This window comes from Spea bombifrons, chromosome 4 (assembly GCF_027358695.1).
Source record: "Spea bombifrons isolate aSpeBom1 chromosome 4, aSpeBom1.2.pri, whole genome shotgun sequence".
NCBI lineage: Eukaryota > Metazoa > Chordata > Amphibia > Anura > Pelobatidae > Spea > Spea bombifrons.
In genome coordinates, this window is record NC_071090.1 from 49,166,424 (window position 1) to 49,188,520 (window position 22,097).

The 22,097-nt window shown below is 34.8% G+C and overlaps 1 protein-coding gene across 2 annotated transcripts in view; it reads left to right on the top strand.

Annotated features, from left to right (window-relative positions):
• SYT1 (synaptotagmin 1) overlaps positions 1-16,122 on the top strand; it is a 71,016-nt gene extending 54,894 nt beyond the window's left edge. For both annotated transcript variants that reach the window (XM_053462018.1, XM_053462019.1), the window contains exons 7-8: positions 13,119-13,252; positions 14,835-16,122. In XM_053462018.1, coding sequence (XP_053317993.1) covers positions 13,119-13,252; positions 14,835-15,041 — 341 coding nt within the window. In that variant the 3' untranslated portion in view covers positions 15,042-16,122. The remainder of the gene's footprint in view (positions 1-13,118; positions 13,253-14,834) is intronic.
• The last annotated feature ends 5,975 nt before the right edge of the window (positions 16,123-22,097 follow it).

Sequence of the window (22,097 nt, forward strand, 5' to 3'; positions counted from 1 at the left end):
GTTATCTGGTATTAGTTTTAACTTCCTTCAGAATGCAAAATTATTTTATTGATTAAATAAACATTATTTATGTTAATTCATTCGACACAAAGAACATTCCATTTCTGGGTTTTTTTTCTCATTAATACTGATAGGTTCATTTAAGGAAATATGCTGCATTCCCCAGTAAACGTCTGAGTGCGAAAATGTACCTCATTGTTGCTATAACCGCTGTGGCTTTGTGTTCTTTTGAGTCAGAAATAAGCCCTGAAATGCTGGCATTGTAGGAACAGTAAATGTTCCCTGTTACAGTGCAATTATTCTAATGACAGAATGTATTTGTGCTGATGAATGTGGCAGCTTTTTTTTCACAACCCAGCTTGATTAAAGCAGTGCTAGTTCTCACTCATACTATTTACTCAATGGGTGGTGTTTTGCATATCCTCTCTAGCTATACATGGTGGTAAATTATACAGAATTATTCAAACGATTGGACAGCATACCACCTGCAAAAAATACCTTTAAAATGAAACTGAATCAAAGCGAAATATGTTTGTGATTGTAAATGAATGAAATAAATGCTTAAAACTTTCCCCATTAGTGAGTCGACCGCGTTAGATTAACTCAGCAGTAGTATGGACTTTGTGTATCTTTAACGCCTACTCATGGCGTTGATATTAGTGATGGCCTAATAACGGTGCCAGGAAAAGAGAGAATACTTATAGCTGACACAGACAAAATGCTTATTAATGAAGCTGATGAATATGTGGAAAAATCTTCAGGTCTAGCGTAGAGATTGTTCCAATTACATAAAAAGTCAGTTACTCTACGTGAAGTTTAGGGTCAGTGGCTAGGGCACAGCTCTATTATGTTATTTAGTTCTAGGTCGTTACTTATCTAGAAAATATAATGCCTAAGGGAATAATAAGGGTTTGAATGATCAAAGTAATAAGATTTAATGACAGAGTCGTACAGTAATATAAGTGTGGCCTAGATAACGGAATCCTGGCATAATATAAAATGATGGCATTTAATATATATATATTTTTTTTAAAATATTAAGTCATAAAGGAAGTATGATATTGAGAAAATCCTAGTAAAAATAACTTTTGGTGCTCACAGATGCAGTATTAATAAAAATAACATTATAGTGTAATGCGAATGTTTACGTTCTTTGGAATGATTTCCAGGCATATTTTATTAGGGTGCACAATCAAATTTCCAAGTAAAATTGTGTTTTTCTCCCATCACACAGGAAATTGCTTAATCTTTTGCATACTGATAGTATGCCACAGAATAGGCCCATTTATTATGCAGCCTAAAGTCTTTCTTGACTGCTAATTGCAAAGTTATCCTCTCAAGCTATCCAGTTTAATGTCTGGTGAGAGAAGATATTGATATTTTTACTTTCATTTGTGGTTTGTTTCTCCATAATGTGGCTGCATAATGTCGACCATGTTGAGAAAAAAAAGAACATAATTGGAAACCATTAATTCTGTAGGGAAAAAAAAGAAAACAGCACAGTGAACTGTCAGCACACATTGTGGAGATAATAGAACAGCTAAATGGAACAGGACACACACTATATATCGTGGTTTTGCCCTGTAAATGCTAAAAGCAATATTCTATATCAAGTCTCTGGTCGATCGATAAGAAGAAAGAGTACACATTCTTTCAGGGAGAGATTATATTTTTCCAAACAATAAGTTACTGAGTTTGAAATATAAACCCTTTCTGAACTTTTATGTTAAGTGTATATTATTTGTAGCAATTGTAAGGCAACAAAATAACATAACATTGGTAACAAATAATATAAAGGGTTTTATACAAGGAAATTTGGGGCTATAAAGCAAGCCCCAGTATTTAGGTACAAAACTGAAAAAACTAAGGGGGCTGTCAAGTTCTGTTCACATGAATTCAAAAGAGAATGTGTTCATAAGAATTTAATAGGAATGCATTATATTAAATATTTAGCAGTCTAGGGTCCAAGGAATTATGGGGCACATCTCTACACACGAATCATGACTTCTTTTTTTTTTTATTATTATTTTATGAACATGTGCCTAATAAGATGTATTGTGTATGGATAAGTGAACAAGCAGATGCCAATGGACTTTTATCCGCCAAGAAAAAATACAACTACTGATTTCTTTGCTAAATTATCGCAGTAAAATTTATATTAAAAATTAGACCCACCTCTAGGGAGTGTTTCCAAGAAAAAAAAATGCATACAACGAATTATGTCATATATAACGTATCTGATTTGGCAAACAGCCCAAACACATAATGTTATTAGTTGTAGTGAGTGCAGCAATGTTACAATTATTTTTTATGTAACACCATATTGGTAGCTAATTGCATGCTGTCTCATAATGACAAACCAACCAACATTGTGCTACCAACTAATTGGGACAAGGACAAAACCAACAGATTCTGCTACAGAGACAGATAAGCATAGATTAGTTTAACACATTCACAGTGTTTTACATTAGGCTGTTATGTGTGAAATAGACAAACCTTGTTACATATTTTTTGTGGGATAAGTTTCCTAATCACCTATAAATAATACTGTATTACAAAAGATGCTAACTAACACCCAGAAGATGGGATTTCTTTGCTCCATGACCCGTACGGTGTGTAACATCAACATAAAAACCCATTATATTCAATAAAATGATAAAATACTTTCTTATTAAAATATACTGGAGATAATGATGCTAATTTGTGTATCTAGCTTGTTTAGCTTCAAGAGAGCTGTTACAACCATCTTCTCCTGTTGTCTGGTAATATACTGCAGTGGTTAATAATGAGGGATTCAACTTTTATGGTTTTAATGAGTTTTAAATGTTCTATAACGTTTCTGTTTAGAAATATGTGCATTTGCAGAATTGTTGGCACTACAGTATATCTAGTCAAATCACAAAAGTCAATACATTTCCTCAGCTATTAATATGTAATGGAAATATATCATGCGTAATATTGCTATGAACTTTTAGGTACGGTAAGTGTAAGTCACATAGCTTGAAGGGTCGGTATTTCTATAGAAACATGCATTTGGGATCTAGACTGAATTGTTTTAGAACATAATCGTGAGCCCATGGCAAAAGACAGTGCTTCTCCCTGTGCACCTCTAGTTGAGTCATCATTGACCTTGTCCATGGTAAAAAAAAACTCCACAACTGCTAATCAGTATAAAGACATCAATAAAAATATATGATTTCTGGACATCTATATTTGAGGTCAGGGTAATCTTGGTCTGCTGGTGTCCTACTGTTTTTTGGCATTTCCCTCTAAAATATACACTTTGATTTCACTGATGCCCCCATGACCATCATTCTTTTGTATATCGTTTGGCATTGTGATACTTAAAAAGAATAGTAGGCATTATCTTCGTTTGATCCCATTTTTGTATGCATGTGGGTTTTAATAGTGCTTTGGTTGGTCAAAGTCTACAGAGCATAGGTGACACTAGGCAGGGGTACAGATGGCAAACTCTATTATGTACATGATGCTAAGTACCATGTATGTAATAGAGTTTGCTCCCTCTCTTCTGACAAGTGACTTTATGCAGGGTGTGGGGCTAGCTGCATTTAGGAGCTAGCCTTACGTGGGTGGGAAGTAGTCAATGATGCATCTTGAGAAGGCAGAACCTGGGTGGGTAGCAGGTATGGCCAGATACCGCTCCACTGCCTGTAGACCAAAAGTCCCTTTAAAGCAGATATTCACTGGACCAGGAAAATTGCCAGGTATACTAATGAGACATCGGGAGCTTGCTGCGTCGAGCTATACTGAATGTCTGTTTTCCTTGTTGACTGAAGATGATGAGTGTTGCAGCACTTCTTCAACTCAAGACTGCCTTCAACAATAGTGTAGTTTTAGTAGACTACTGATGATGTGTCGTGTATGATTTTTGGGGTGGCAGGGTTAAAAGGAAAATCAAATCTAAAACACTTTAGGGAATGGTTGCATGCACAGCAGTTAACAATATGAATGCTTCATTTTCAAGCTTTGAATAATGTATGGAAAATTTCCTGCTTATTAGAAACCTTTGTTCAGAGCAGTGCTAAGCATTCAGATGCATGAAAGAAAGAAATCACTGCAGACTTTATTTCCACCAGAGTCATCAAGACAATAGATTTGCACTCGGCATTGGGGATTTAAAAAGAGCTGTTTAAAATGATAAGACTTCAGGCAGATTATGGTAAATTTAAATTTAGTTCCATTGTATGTTCTAAATAATATGCAAGGTGTAAATTAGCAACATTTTGTACTGCAAATGAGCGTGATTAGATTGTGGTTCATTTGTATTATGTTTTCTATTATGCAATTGCAAGTTTGTATCGTTTTATACAATGTTCAAATATTTTGTAATCCTCCCAAGGCAGCATATGGAAATGTGCGTTGAGCTAAATGATATTATCATACACATGTGGCAGGGGAGGTTTTATATAAAATGAACAAATGTGTCTCTTAATACCCTTCTCTGCACCAATTACATTGTAAGAGTTTTAAAACTGAAATAATATACTTCACATTTTAAATTATGCATCATAACACATCTTTAATTTTCCCCTAATAATAATGATTTTCTTCTCCCTAAAAGGCTGACGGCATCCTTTCTTACACTCCTTTTTATTGTAATCCATTGTTAGTCTCATTTTATACCACCTCTCCCAGAGTGGCATATAGGGGTATAAGGCATTTTTGGAGCCAGAGTGGCACATAGGGGGTCAAAAGGCATGTCATGGGGCACAGTGGCATATAGAGGGTTAAAAGGCATATCATGGGGCACAGTGGCATTTAGAGGGTTAAAAGGCATATCATGGGGCACAGTGGCATATAAGGGATATAAGGCATTTCTGGGGCAGAGTGGCAAGCCTGGGGGCAGATGTGCGTAACTGGGGGGGGGCAGGTTGGAAAATAAAAGGAAATAAAAACAAAATATTTTCTCAATCATAGCTTTTATTAAAAAAAAATGTTTACATAGTTTATATGAATTAACATTTACTGGTAAAACTTTTTTCCTATAGGGTCGTCTTATATTCAGGCTTTTTCTTTTTTTTCCTAAATTAATATTCAGATTTTAAGGGGTGGTCTTATAATCGAGCAAATACGGTAATAGTAATAATTATTACGAAGAATAACATTTAAATGGTAAAAATGAAGCTCTTGTATATGAAACACTTTTCATGTTAATGATAATTTCAGGTATAAATATATGAAGGCAAATGTCTTTTTTCCCACATAGCAGTTACAGAGTATGGAGCCTAATCTTATCGTAGCAGTTCGGCACGGCTAGATGCATGTGATAAAGTAGCATTCTGCAACCTGTCGATTGTACCGTAGGTCGTGTCTTTGCTCATTGAGCTTACAGACATAGCAGTTTCCCTGCTGATTATCATCTAACCGCTAGGGACTTATGCTGTGCAGACTAATTTCCTAATATGGTAGCAATAAATGCTTTCTCTTCGTTCAGAAGTATATATCTCTGCTGGAAGAATAGAAGAAAAATGAATCCATCAGGACGGACAGCATGCATATTTTTACCAATAAAGGACTGAAAACTAAAAGCACAAAAACCAAGCTTGTATGTTTCTGCAAAAGTTTACTTCAGCCCTGAGTGACAAGTAGCTCTTATCTTTTTTTTTGGGGGGGGGTGTTGTTATTCACTGTATTTGCATAAAATGAATTAAACATAATCAGTGAGGTATTAAGCAAGAAGATATGTGAAGATATGACATGAAGGAAAAATATGGACCGTGACTTTATTTGTTTGGGTTTTTTGCACTCATTTATTGCAAAACCTTTTAAAGCCCAGCAAATTCAGAAATCCACATTTTAGAACCTCTGAAAATATATTTCCATATCTGCTACATTTGGCCATGACTTTCCTAGCCATTAATGGCTACCCTGAAAGTTACCATTCTATGGCCATACCAGTTTAGTATGGAACCTAATCAACTATAAGACTTATAATGTAATAGACTTTACAACTAAGCAGAGACATCATTAAGATTCTGTTGTGCTACGGTTAAGGCATGTTCTCCTTTCTCGACAATCAAGGAATGCACTTATTATTATTATTATTATTATTATTATCTTTTATTTATATAGCGCTAACAGTTTACGCAGCGCTTAATACAATAAATATATTCAAGGGATATGACAAGACAAGAATTGACAGACTAAGACAAACCGATACATTAGGTGGAGAGAGCCCTGCTCGCAAGCTTACAATCTAGAGGGAAAATGGGGTGATAAACATAAGGCATAGAGAAAGGGTGAGAGGTATTGTGGGGGTATCAATGACAAGGATGTTCTAGCAGCTAAGATGATATGCTTCTCTGAAGAAGTGGGTTTTTAGATGTTTCTTGAATGTCGGGAGGGAGGGTGAATTCTGAAGGTTCCTTGGGAGCAGATTCCAGAGATATGGGGCAGCCCGAGTGAAATCTTGTAGACGGGAAAAGGAAGAGGTGATAAGTGAGGAGGACAGCCTTAGCCCATGGGAGGAACGTAGGGATCGAGTAGGAGAGTATTTGCTAATGAGGTCAGAAATGTACGGAGGAGCAGTATTGTGGATGGCCTTATATGTCAGTACCAGGATCTTAAATTTAATTCTAAAGGTAATCAGAAGCCAGTGGAGGGTTTCACAGAGGGGGGAAGCAGAAGAGGAGCCTAGCAGCGGCATTAAGGATAGACTGTAGTGGAGAGAGTCGAGACAGTGGAATGCCAACCAGAAGAGTATTGCAGTAGTCAAGACGGGAAATGATAAGTGAATGAACCAGAGTTTTTGTGGATTCTTAAATAAAAACTGTCTCCTGTATATTCTCTGTCTATCATTGCCCCTCTGGATTCCTCAATTCTAAAATTTATTTAGGCCATAACTTTAAATTGTTGATTTTATTTTTTCTTTAGCCAGAGCAGACCACAATCTCTGATCTCCAACCCCATCCAGTATAAGGAACCTTTCCGGACTTAAACGTTTTAAGAGCATGTTACATGCAAGCAGCTTTACAATCTCTATGCACCCATCCTATGAACCTACTTTGTCTAAAGTCCTGCAAATAAATCTTTTTTTTATGTCTTTAACAAACCTAGAATTGAACTATATACATGAAAGGCCACCATCTTAAAAGGGTCTGAACATTTCCCATAACAGTCATCAAAGGGGCTAAAGTGTATAAATGTATGTGTATAGTGTTAGAGTGATTGTGCGTTATTGTATGATGTTAGGGCTGGTAGATTTGAGCAAAGTTGTGTGTTAGTTGGGGGGGGGACAAAGAAACACTGTACCCAGGCATAAATAACACTAAGCTCACCCCTGTTTTAAGTAAACATCTGTTTCCCACGAGGGAGTCGATCATGGGAATGCAAGCACAGTCACTGTAACAGAACTAGAAGTAACAGATAAGTATAATAAAATATTACAAGACAATATGCCTCTATTCCAACTGTGTACTATCAACGCAATAAAAAAAAAGATCCATCCCATAGTCACATGCCTCGGCACCTGCAGCTCAAACCAAGCTAAGGCTGCATACTGTCGTTATGAATTCAGGTCCGTGAATCCCTGGATGATAAACGGCTGTGCTTAAAATTAAATGTGTGGATATGTTAATTACACATTATTATTTCAGCAGTTTCTTGGAAAAAAAATACATCGGCTCTAGAAGCAATTCACTATATATATAACCATCACAACATATCTTAAAATGAAATGTTCTCTGGTAAAATGGGGGTATAACTTGTAATATGCAGGGTTTTTTATTTTATGAAATGGACACAGTCATTGCTGCACATTCATAAGTATCTGAGCATAGATATATATATATATATATATATATATATATATATATATATACTTACCTTTTCTCACTATCAATGCTACAACATAAATGACTCTATGGTCTTGCTTTATCAAGTGGAAAATAGAGATAGGAACCACAGAGATGTAATATGTCTTAATCAGGAGGATAATGTATCCCTATAGTTTCTTTATGATTCTGTAAAGTAGAACCGCAGAAGAAGTTATAGCTAATCAACCAAGCAGTGTTAAATTATGAAGCCTTCAATCCACACAATAATATAAAAAAAAATTCTACATAAGTGATTTTTTTTACTGATTAGTAACTCGTGATTTACTCTGTATTTTGCATCACCAAACTATCTTATCAGCTAAATAAACAAATGGCAAATGTGACAAATAATATTTCTTACAATATATATACTGTATACATATATACATATATATATATATATTTGTTTTTTTGCAAAAAAAGTTGAATAGTTTTCTGTAGACAACAAGCCTTGATGCTAATCTCTTTATTGTACGTGATGTTGTTAGCGAGGCATCAAGAATGTTCAACTAAAAATGTAATCAGAAAGAACCACTTCCTTTATTTTGACTCCTAGTTCTGTAACATGGAAGGATGTGACTTCTTTGATTAAAGTATGCTGCACTAAAATTGTTTCATCAAATCAGAACTTCATCTTATTCATCTTATTCGTTTCTTTTGCCGACTACAAATAACTTTTTGATTGGTAATTTCCTTTGCGTTGTAAATAAATGGGGTAATTTTAAATAGGCAGTAAAGCATTCTTTTTCAATCCTCTTACACTGAAGAAGAAAAATAATCAGAAACAAACTGTAACCAGAGAGATATTATTTTCTCTTTATTGTTCTTTATTCATAGATTCAAAGAAAAGTTTTGTTTTTTTTACAAACCTGTTAAAATTCTAAAATGTACATGGTTTTGGATATATGATGTAAGATATAGCATTATCAATGGATTTAATATTATACTACCGTTTGGATAAGTACAATTAGCTATCATGCTCTTCCATACTGCATACTTTCCTCTAAAGAAGGAACTAATAGATTTTATCGGGGCTGGCTATGTCTAGGTAAGAACTCTGAGTTTCCCTCTAGTGTCCCGGAGAAGTAGTGCTTCACTCGGTGTCTCCAGGCAAAACCCGGAGAGTTCCCAGGTATAAGCCAATGGCTGCACGTACGTCAATTAGTGGCCCCTGGTATTAAAGTGTCAGGGTTGCTTAATCGTCCCCAGTCCAGCCCTGTTTCCCAGTTATGTGTATTGGGCGCTGATTGGCTATACTGCAGTCTGTGTCTACACCTATGACAGTATCCAAGCTACATTTGCTGTAATCATCTGAAATATTCCATCGAAACAAACTGTTCCAGTTTTGCCTCCCAGTATTAGATATGGTCGTACATCCCCTCTCATAAGTATTTTGACATATTACTAGCTAGCTTTGCCCAACCATATATTATGATGTATTTTTATCATTCCCGAAATGAACTCGTCTAACTTTAACTAGAAAAATATGCAGTTTGCTGTTTGTATTACTTTCTATTTTTACTCTGTTGATAAGCAGGACAATTGTTCATCTTCAGATAATTAGCTGATATCTTGGTTAATTGTAAGTGAAATGGAGGCTTTCAAATTAGTGCCTTCTCATAATTATGGACCTGTTCAGCAATCATGGTTGGAATGTTAACGTGTTTTTTTTCCCCTTGACTAATCTTAGCAATGCTGCTCTATTTATTCAGAAAAATACCAGTTGTCTTTCTTTTTATAACTCTGTACACAATCCCAAGCAAACTTCTTCAGAAACATACTTTAAAAAGAATATATTTGTCTCAAATTTGATTTACCATGTGCTGGATTATGGGGGCATTTTTACTATAACATTTATTTTCTATGATTCAAGCTATAAAAAACCTATTAAGGGACAGCTTGTTTGGTATTTGTGTGGTTTGTTGTGATTACCAGATTATTATTGTACCATTGCTACCAGGGCCAGCCTTTGGGGTATGTCGTGAGTGAGTTGTGCCACCGCACAGGGCACCATGGCAGCAGGAGCGCCATGCAGTCATCCCATCACCTAGGCCAGGGCAGCGCCGAGGTGGGTGCACGGGGTGCACAGCACCCAGGCAGCAGGGAAAGGGGGAGAGAGAGGGGCGCGGAGTGGTCGCACATAAAAATGTTTTCAGCAACCGCTCTGCCCCCTTAGTCTCCTTAAGGGGGGTAGTAAGAATATTGAAATAAAGATTGAAGAGTGAGAATGAGTAAAATAATTAATTAATTAATGTGTGGATGAATTGTGGGAATGGATGAGATAATGAATTGGTGTGTGGATGAATTGTGTGAATCAGTGAGAGAAGGAAGGAATTGGTGTGTGGGTGAATTGTGTAAATCAGTGAGAGAAGGGAGGAATTGGTGTGTGGATTAATTGAGTGAATCAATGAGAGAATAAATGAACTAATGTGTGGCTGAATTGCGTGAATGTGTGAGAGTATAGATTAATGCGGATAAATTGTGTGAATGAATAAGAGAATGAATGAATTAATGTGTGGAGGAATTGTGAGAATGCATTAATGAATATGTGTAAATGATTTGTCTGAATGAGTGAGAGAATGAATAATTGTGTGAAGGAATTGTGTAAATGAAAGAGTGGATGAGTGAGTGACTGTATAAGTGTTTTTGTGTGTATCATGGAATGCAATAGTGAAATTTCACCTATGTACTGTGCTAGCTTTATTATAAGTAAATGTATATGTAAAAATATGTGGTTGGCAGGCTTGATTTAAGATACTAAAGACTACTTGTATACATTGCTACAATCTGCCTTGTTTTTTATTTGTGAATCCACCACTGTGAAACAAGTTTATCTTTTCCGAAAAAACGTTGAGGGTCAGCTATGAATTTTACTAACCTTTATTACCATTGTACTATTTGTCAGAAACAAATCTCTGAAACAAATCTGGTGGTTATAACAGTTTAATTAGGGATTTCAAAAACAACAACATGGGAGATGATTAGTGTAGGAAAAGAGGTTTAGCTGCGTGAACAGTATGATACCTGTAAGTAAATTTTGCCATTAAATTAATTAGTATGATATGCCTTCTATGCCTTTGGGTATCTCAGAAAAAAACAGTAGCACAATGTACAGAAAGATTGCAATGCCCATGGTATTCCAGTCACAGATTTAACCCTTTAAATGCTGAGGGTTCAGGGCACATTTCTGTTTGCTGAAGGCTCTCCTAAAGAAAATGCTAAATTATGTGTTAGGAACTTTGAGCTGGACTGATTTTTTTAAGGAGCTATAACTCTTAACACATAATGAAGCAGGTACAATAACAAGTGAGAGATTAAATTGATTTAATATTATAAAGCAGTGGTTATTTTTGACATTTTCTGGGGGGGAAATGGGCCCCCAGAAGTCAGAAAGACGCACTCTTGCTCACTCTCTCAAAGTTTTGCTACCTTCTCCGCCAACCACTTCCGTTTCCCTTTCTCCTTTTCCGCAGCTCCACCTTTTCTTGTTCTTATTTCTTTGTCTGCTTCTCCCCAGTTTCAACTCTGTTAACCAGGCCTCCTAGAGCTCTTCCTCAAAAGGATGGAGCCTCTGTGCACACCATCTCCCCAGATTCATGGAGAAAGAGATGTGAAGAAACGCTTCTCTTTCTCTGCAAATCTGTCTGTAATACTCTAGTCTCTTGGAGTACTTCTGCAAAAGGAGGGAGCCACAGCACACACCACAGGGACAGCCCCTCCCTCATTCCTCCAATTTCCAGAAGGCTCTTTTGTGTGACCATTCCAGGAGGCAAATTATTATTGTTGTTAATGGCCAGGGGGCTCTTCCTGAGGGACAAAGGAGGTCACCCTAAATTTTCAGTCACCCTATTATGTTACCTCACTCTACCACCAAATAAAGGGCAATGTGCATTGGAAAACAGATACTCTGCCCATGTCTTATCATGAATACATTGTGTATTAAATAGGGTATGAGACATGTCCTCCTTGTACCTGTGTACCTACAAATTTTCCGAAACATCCATCGCTTTTGGAGACTTTTCAGATTTCCACTGCCTGGCCAGGCATAGCTTAGTGTTCCTCTGGCAACAAAATGTAGAAGCACGTCGAAGAATATTACCTACAACTGTGTTTATAATGTTTAAATGTCCCTCAATCTTTATTCGTGACAATTGTATTGATGAAGAGAAAGATAGATGGTGATCTTATTTTATATGAACAGCATAACAGTAGTTACAAAACAGAAATAACTTTAGGGAAATAGCATTGCATTGTGTACATGACATAATAGTTAAAAGCTTTTATTTTTACCAATAAGTACATCAGGTTGACTGACGACACAAGGAGGATCATTTATGGGATTGCAAATGTACTGGAAAAGCTGTATTCCACATAACCATAAGAATTTGTCTGTGCCTGAGATTTCCTCTGTTCCACATGAATAATGTAAAATCATGATTTATTTTTTCCTGTGCTTTTCCATAACAGAAAGGTTCAAGAAACAAGCTCATGTAGAATAAGTAGCACTTCTGTGTACCATTTCATGATATTGTGGACCATTGTTGTACATTTCAAAAATTCCAAAATTTTTCAATTTCATATACCATTTTCATGCTGTGTTTACCCTTTTCTTCTTACAGAAATATCTGAAAATTAACAATGCCTTTTGTATTAACTTTCTTTAACACAACTCTCACTCCAACATGCCTTCACCATATTAACTATTTAATAGAGGGGAATATGGTCAGCATTGCTTTTATTGATCAAAAACATAAAAATGAGAAGCCATTATGATGTAATGTGAAAGGAAGGTAGAGATATACACACTAGAATGTATTATCAAACTGAAAGATGTATAAGGTATGAGATTTATCCCAAAAGTCCCCCAAAACAACAAAAAAAAACATAAATTGTGGTTACCATCCCATGTTAAGCAAGTGAAAATATTTAATATCTACATAGAAAAGCAGACTACCAAAATGGCCTTTGTAAGGGCAGGCAGATATTTAAATAGAAATATTGATGTCATACTCAATTGTGTTTATGATGTCACTACATATACTGTATAATGTAATATAACAAGCTCCAATATGAAAAACAATGTGATTTATCCAATTACGATTATTACAAATAACTGTATACTTACATTTTAAACCATATAGTGTTAGAACATTCATTTTGGCATTGGGTTGAAATTCTGAATAATCAGCCATGCAGTGACATTTGAAGGGAATGTTAAATGCATTTTATAGACCTCAGAATTTAGTGTACTTGTATCTAATTAAATCTAAATCCTCTTTTCAGATCCCTATGTGAAAATTCATCTGATGCAAAATGGCAAGAGGCTGAAGAAAAAGAAGACCACTATTAAAAAGAATACTCTTAATCCTTACTACAATGAGTCATTCAGCTTTGAAGTACCATTTGAACAAATTCAGGTAATTTAAAACCCCAGACTGTGCAAACAGTACATTGTATGTGTGAAGTAATTACCACACGGAACCATATTCCTAAAAAATAATTTCTAGATTCTAACAACACAAGTTTAAAATGTAGACCCTACATTGAAAAAATAGCAAAGAATGTAAAAAAGGGTCTACTTAATTTCACAGATATATTGGGATTATTTACTTATTGGTTACCACACAGTAAAGTCTCTTTCTCGTTATACTCTTTCACATTGACTTCCATAATGTGTCATTAAAGAGTGTTAAACCTTTCGGCAGAAAGTCATAAGTGACATTATGTGAGGGAACCGTAATGGTTCTATTAAAAAAATCCCAACAATATGAGTGTCCTGACAAAGGTTATGTGGATAAGAGTAAATTAGATTTTACCTCTCTTCTGTACATCACATTTGACAGTTAATTTGCCTTATCATAATCTGCTTGGCAGTGAATAGCAATGTGATGTGAATTTTGCAGATATAAGGACTCTGTGCCTACATTCAACCAGAATTAGCACAACCTTCTCTTGTCCCCACATGGGCAGCTCAGAGATTTTGTTACTTTATGAATTATTTTGATGAGGTGTCATTTTTCTCTAGATTTAATAAAGAAAGAGATCTCTATATATTTAAAATAGTAATGAAAACAGTTGTTGTTTTTAGATTTTTTTCAAGAAAAATGTACTTTTTATCCTTTGAAAAGTTAATAAATATAGTGATTACCATAAAGTCCAAATGTTAAACCATAGTAAGGTGTTCAAGGAGGACTGAACTAAAAACAAGAAATCTAATTGCAATGGACTTTTTCACGTTCCATGACAATACCGATTCTGAGAAAAGGGAGTTAAGATGACTTGCTCCCATGGTATACATGTATGGTGGGTCTCTCATATACATATATATTGCTTATTTGTATCTTCAATATATAGATCTTCAACAGTTCTGAGCTTCCCTGAGGTAAAGATAGTTTGAATACATTAATTTAGTTATGCAAAATGCTACGATGGTGACAGGTCTCCTTTATTATCCAATCAACTGAACCCTTTAAGGTCTTAGCGTCAACACACAACCTCTGGGGAATAATTGTTGCATCACTTTATTAATATTTATGACCCCAAGAAAGCAACACTGACAATTTTGTTTCCGGATTTTGACTTTTGATACATACATATAACTACATTGTATATTACATGAAAATACTTACAATGGGAACAGAATGTGAAATAAGTCCATTTCAATAAAAAAAAAAATTCAGCGCCTCTTGAACATGGTTTATAAAAACTTAGAAACATTAGACCAATCTAGTTTGCCCATTTCATGGTTAACCATTTAGACTGTGGTAATCATTATATTCATTACATTTTCAAGGACAGGGAAAGTATATAGGGAGGTGAATTTGTTGAAAAATCTAAATACAAAAACATTTTTAAATGAATCAATAAACCAGTATTTAGTAAGTGCCCATTTTATTTTTCTGTAGTTCTATTAATATTTTCTTGTTTTTTTGTTGTTGTCTTGAGAAGCTTTTTTTTTATTAATGTTACTTACTCCATGTATCTGCTTCTTTTTTTCAGAAAGTGCAAATTGTTGTAACTGTTTTGGACTATGACAAGATTGGCAAAAATGATGCTATTGGAAAAGTGTTTGTGGGCTACAACAGCACCGGAGCGGAACTCCGGCATTGGTCAGATATGTTGGCCAACCCAAGGCGACCCATTGCACAGTGGCACACTTTAGCACCCGAGGAGGAAGTAGACGTAATGCTTGGGGTCAAGAAATAAAGCAAAACCTATTTGCAGTTGCCCACATAGTGGTCCTTAGCCAGTAAATGTAAATACCTCAGTAGTATGGGTCCTTTCATGTCTTACCATGCATTCCTGATCCAGGTCATTCGTACCTATTCATTTTCTTTGCACAAACTTTAATGTCCTTATGACTTCCCTAAGAAAAGAAAACTTATTGTGCATCAGACAATTGCCCTCTTTATATTCTTTTAAGCAATATGATGTGTAGATAGAGCATGACTCAATTTGTTATAACCACACCCTTGTATATACCAGTATGCCAACATTTATTTCTAGTCTGTGTATTTGTATGTCGTTAACGTTTCTTAATATGTGTATACTTAGGTGATTTTAATAAGATGTTCTATTTTAAATGATGTAAATTGACTAAATATATATGAGAATTAAGAATATATTACAGGTTAACTATTGTATCGTCCACATTCCAGAAGAAATTCCAACTTATAAGGCACTAGTAAAGTTGTACTGATATCTTAAAGGACAACTTAAATCTGACCAGGAACATTAGATTATCAATGAATTGACGGATTTCACATGTTCAGTCGAGAGAGGAAATCAGTTCACATTTGTAGACCTATTTCAGAGGTGACTGATATAGTGACTGACCTCAAAAGACACAAACATACGCAGTCGCTAGTTGGCATGTGAAATGCATAGTAATGAAGACTAAAAATGTGGCATTTTTAGATCAGAGGAGGTGAAGGAACATTGAAGGGCAATGACCTTTTACCACAATATACAGATTGCAGTAAGGTTAGGGATGACTGACTACAGGATTACTGTTAATGGCACACCAGATTAGCTTTTGTAATAACAGCAATCACTCATAAGCCAACGATTTCTGTGACTTTTAGCTTTAGATACAATGTAAATTGTGTGAGGTGTCTGCGTAATTTCACATCGCATATCTTCTACGTGTGTATCTGTTGTATCTCAAAGTATAAAGATATCTTGTTATACGGACAGGTTGTAAGGCATACTGAACATTGTTAACAAGGCATTGTGCAGTTCTTACACACCTACGTTTTCATAGTTAACAAACAGTATTGTGACCCAATATATAAAGAATAAACTGATTTAGCCATAATTCTGAATGCACTTCAAGTAAGCCAAAACAGCTAGTGACCTTTTTTATATAATATTTGTATAATAAGTTTTAATTTGTCCTTTAAAAAAGGTATAAAACAAAGAACAAGTGCTAGCAAACTGGAGCACCCTCTTATGTATATTATATGCTCATTTCAGGAGGAGTTTTTAAATGTTTTCAATGTTATTATGTAGTAAATGGCACTATTATGAAGCTATTAGTCATTCCATAAGAGTCTTCAAAGACTGCTCTGTGTATCACTGTGACTGCCGTGTGTGCTTAGATGAAACTTAGTTCTCTCAGTGAATAGCAATCAATTCTATAGTGATATTGTACTAATACTGCCATCTCTTTCTACTGCACTGCTGAAGGAGAGCATAGCACAAAAAAAGGTTACAATGGACCAATTTGAAACTGGGAGCTATGCCAGAATCTGGTTATGTAGAATAGGTAGATCACACAGCAATTCATTAAGCACTGTGCAATCGTATCCCCAGATTCTCTGTATATCAATCAACATTGTATGGTAACTATATATATATATATATATATATATATATATATATATATAGCCTTCTAGCATGGGGATTCTTCGACTGACTTTGGACTATGATTCCATGATTCCAATCCCCTTTAGCTGTTCAGGCTTAAAGAGGACTTTAGGAAGTAGTCTAATAACAGCAAAAGTGAATTCCCTAGCACTATTGTAACATATGATCGCCAGGCCTCAGGTGACACTACCTGAAATTACCATCATCAATGTAACATGTGCACGTGACATGAAATGACACAGATTTCTGAAGTGGTTTATCATGTTAATGAGGGGAAAAACATGAAAATATCCAGGGCATTATATCAGACCCTTAATGTGTCATAAGTGTTGTTTGAAATACTTTCAAAGAAGGTTGTTACTAACACCAAGCATTCTACAGATGATATCAATAATGTTCATAAGCCACCCTCAAGACTAAAGCCAGTTTCCTTTAAATTCATTAATTTACTGGTAAAATACTGAATATGAAAAAATGTGGTGACGTTAATTATACATTATTATTATTACATACCTTGACAAAAAATATGATTGTAAATCACATCAAAGGTCTTAGTAATATCCTTCTTTTTTCAGATCCTGGGTTTTATAGAAAAAGGCACAATAAAGTAGAACAGGTTTTACACTTGTATGCTGCATCATCTGAAATAGTAAGGTGATATTAATTTAAAATAGTTCAAACTGACCAAAACACACCATACTATTTCAGTTTCTTTTGTTTCTCATTTTATTTATCTATTTATTTATTTATTTATTCTTTGTTTACATGTCTCAAAGATATGTTCAAAATGCAGGTTCATAATGCTTTAGGTACAGGATAAAAGATTATTATGTATTTTTTTCCCCATACTGCCTAATTGTATTATAAAACAGTCATTTATACCACCCATTGAACATATGGTTTTATCCACAAAAAAAAGCCACATCTACCTTTTGGACAAAGCTGTGTGAAGTCTTAGAATCTGATGCTGTAGAAATCCTAGTTGCCTTTGTGTACACTTACTGCCTGCTTGAGTGTTTCTATGTGTGAGTTTTTCTCTTGTATCTTGTAGAAATGTTCGGGTGTTTTCTCTTGCCATATTGCTCGTGACCCGCGAGCTAACAAAAGTTTGCTGTGTTTACCTTCATTTTTGAAGAAGTGGTTACAATTTAGTTTCACTTTGTGTAGTGAACCCCACAGTAGAGTTTTCTGATTGTTGTTAAAAATCTTAACATATTCAACAAATATTCAATAAAAATATTTTATTTCCTGTTTGTGTCTCTTGCAGTCTATCTTTATTATTTATGAAGTCTGTTTTCATGCAAACTGATGGTTCATCTTATAATTGAGCAAATATGGTATATCTTCTGAATTCATATATATACGATAAAGAAGGTTTGCATCTAAATGATATTTAGTTATCTAGTAGCAGGTCCTCTGTGGATCCTTGAGCAATGCATGGTAATTTCATATAGTATTCATAGCCGAAATAAGAGAATGAGCAGATAAGGTATTGTGATGTTAATACAGTATAAATATTTAATAAAACTGTTAACCATAACTACTATTTAATCATTATAAACCTATACTGTATATGGAACTTTAAACTGCTGCAATAGCTACAAACATATCGGGACCAATATAACTAAAATGACAGACCAGAATTTGCAGACCAAGCCTGAAAAGAAGAGCTTCTTGGAAACAGGTGACAACATTTGTGGTGGTACTGGGTGCATGAGTATGGTTGAAAAGATACAGAAGGGTAGCTATTCATTTATTCCACATATTTATAGAAAAGGTTTATAACAAAGGTCACCTTGGTTCTACAATCCATACCTTATCAGGTTACTCCCCACCACTTTTAAATACAGGTTGCATAGAAGATGTTCTTCCTGAATATTTTATCTAGTAGATAGTTACTTAAAATCCAAAATAAAAAAAGCTACACTAAATCCAAAATTTTAAACAGAAATAAAAGGAATATCTAATTAAAATTCCTAGCTTTTGTCAAGTATGTTATCTCATTACTAATTTGTCCAATGCTTCTTGAAAGTTAGCTGCTGGACAGATTACTTAATTATTGGTGTTATCCTTTTGTTCCAAAAATGAGACTGAAAAGGCAGTAAATAATTTGTTGATGATTTCAACCTAAAATCTAGAAGCCTAGACGGATAAAAAAAGGGATAATGGCGCTTAGTGGTAAATTAAGTATAATGATCAAAGTAAGGTAATTTAATAGGACTGCAATTCCAATTTATATAAATAGCAGAGAATGACACACAAAGCTAATGTGTTAGACAAAATCAATATGTGGTTGAAAGCCAGATTCAACTGAAAGCATCTCCCATTGCTTATCATCATGCAAAAGTGTCTCAAAAGGCTTTTGTGTAGTTGTGGACAAAAGAGAGCTTGATATTCATGCAAGAAGACCTGCCTCGCAAGGAGACTTGCTCAAGACCTGGGTTCTTAAATGAGAAGTTCCATGAAAAAAAATGTATTTTTTTGGTAAATACAGTGCTGCATATAGTAATGTAGTTTTTCACTGCATAAAAGTATTTTTAGTTCATTTTGTTACAAGAAACTTCCTTCATTTGTAGACCTGGATGCTGCAATTTTAGGCAGTATGATCTTTTAGTTTACTTTCCCTGCCCAAACAACACATTGAGCTGATTCTTTCAGGCAATACTAATTAAACAATTAAATACTTATCTCCAAAAACGTCATTAGTCAGGTTACCAGAGTCATTACCAGAAGGAAGAAGGAATCAAGGTGTTTCTTTAATATATTAGATAACACCGCTGGAATATGTTAAGATGCAGTGAATGCCTTAAAACATATTATGCATAAACTAGAAATGTTTCAAAAAGAAAACAGCACTATATTCTGAGAACTCATTTTTAACCTGATCCTAGTAATAAACATTGTGAGAGTTCCCTTTAAAGTAGAAAACTCGTTTTTAATGTAACTCTATGATCATGGAAGAGAGCATGTTATAAACATTCATGGCACCTTAAAACGGTTATTGGAATGCCCTCGGGTCTCCAGATGGATCCAAAGCAATACAAATCCTCATCGTTGTCACCTTGTGGTAACTGGTAGAAGGAAGGGTTGAGTGTTAAAGAAGGAGGCGGTAAAGAGTTTTACAATGTTTAAACATTTACTCTTATACTACCTGTTTATTGTACTCAGAATATGATTTTCACCAGAATCACTTCTTCTTGGTTGACATTGTTGTAGCTTGATTTTTTTGCTACAAAAGAAAGAACAAATGAATATGGTTCTATGTATTGCATGTGTCGCACACAGATTTTCTTACGAATCTGTTTTCATTGTGCATGTGTTTGAAATGACAATTTCATTTTATGACATTTTACTTCTTGAGTAATTTCATTACTTGTAAGCTGCCTGTTAATGTATAGCAATACTTGTAACTAACAATACAAACTAAAGAAAATCACAGTGACCGCATGAAGTACACTGGGGTTTTGTATAAAAGCGATTCTGCTTCTGTATCAAACATGATGGTTACAGGTTCTTTTTGAAAAGCTTGCACCGTGATCACTTTGTTGTGTTTACTCCAAAGCCATCTAGTAATTTCAGTCTACATCTATTGAATTTACCCTTTGCTAGCTTACTTTACATCAATCACAATGTGATGGTATACCTTTGCATCAGAAGAAGACTTGGAAAGATTTTTATGTAACATTGAAGTAACCACCTCAGAAAATTTGGCACACACAAAGGTAACAATTCATAAAAAGCTGACATGATGATGGTCCTCATCAACATTTGTCTTAACTCAGAAAAGATTATATGTGATCCACTATCTTCTGACCAGTATTTACTTTAAACAGCTGAATCTTAAGTAGTTATACGAATAATGAACTACTTTCTTCCTGTGATCAGAGTAATATTCTATCATTCTTCATGCCAAATCATCTACATAACATCATACCTGGATCCCCTAAATTCTTAGCCACCATATTCTGCAACATGACCACCTCTGAACTAATACCAAATTGCTCAATATAAATGATTCTCCCTAAAATGTGTCTCTCAATATACCCTCTTTCTTATTGCCATTAGTCTTGTTCCTTAACTAGTTACTCGTCCACCATCTGACCTATTCTTGCTCCAGTAGTCTAAACTAATATTGCCTTGCAAGTATCTCAGGGGAAAATCATGAATATGAAAACATCCAGTAAAATACATTTGTCCAATGCAAACAGATTGCAGAACAAATATCACAACTATAAACAGTCATATCTATATTTATAAAGTCTTAATATTTATTGAGGTACTATGTTTATCCATTGACTGCTTCTGAAAGTAATTGACATGTGTGAGATTCCAATAACCCATCGCACAGTAAAGCCTTGCTGTCATAAATGAGAATTGTCTCAAATATAAGAGAAATAAATGTGTTTTCGTTTGTTCCCTAAAACAACTAATGGCCAAAGGGAAATGGGTTGATTCTGACATCTTTCCATTGATTATCATTCTCCGATGTCTGCCAGGAGCAAAATAAGACAGTTTTCATTAATATTTTAATATTTCATACATTGAGGATCAATGGCCCCTGTAATCGACTGATACAAATTCATAATGTGCTGTTGTTATCTATAATTTCTTGTGACTTCGATTTGAAGATGTGGTGGACCCCAGGACTAAGGAAGCTGCACCAATGTTCATTTGTGTTTGGTTCTGCTTGTTCTTGATACTTTTAACTGTTATTTAACAGAAGTAAAATAACAAGTATAATATGGCAAACCTTATATATGGCTTCATTACCATAACACATGTTATTATTATTGATTCATATAGTGCCATCATATCGCACAGGACTGTATAATGGTAATATTGGTAGAGGCTTGACAAAAAACAGCCAATTCTTAAAAAACACAATAATGATCCAAGTCATTTATCATTAACACAGATTTACAGAGTACAGAAACATTGGAGAGGGACAACTCAGTGAAGGTATAGAAATGTTCTACATCTATTAACTAGCAACTTTGGCTTTTGAATTAATTATAGAATAATTTTTCCCTCTCCCACCTGTTCTCCTTTGCCTTCTCTCTTTGACACCCTAGTACCTCTAACCTTTATCCATTTGCCGAACCATTTTTGGTTTGGTTTGCTTTTGTGTACACAAATAATATTGTTTGTCCTAGTGTCTGTATCATTAATGTGAATTTAATTTAATGTATGTATTTTATGTAATCTCATCTTAATATAACAATTTGGAGTTAAGGAGGGCCCTGCTCAAATAAGATTACAGTCTAGAAGGCTTTAGGTTATATTACACACGATGTAAGAGAGCCACTCATTGTGATGGGCCAGCCACACCTATATAGTTAAATAAATAATTTTAAACTAACCAGTTGTTAAGATTTATTAAACTGTGAGTTTTAG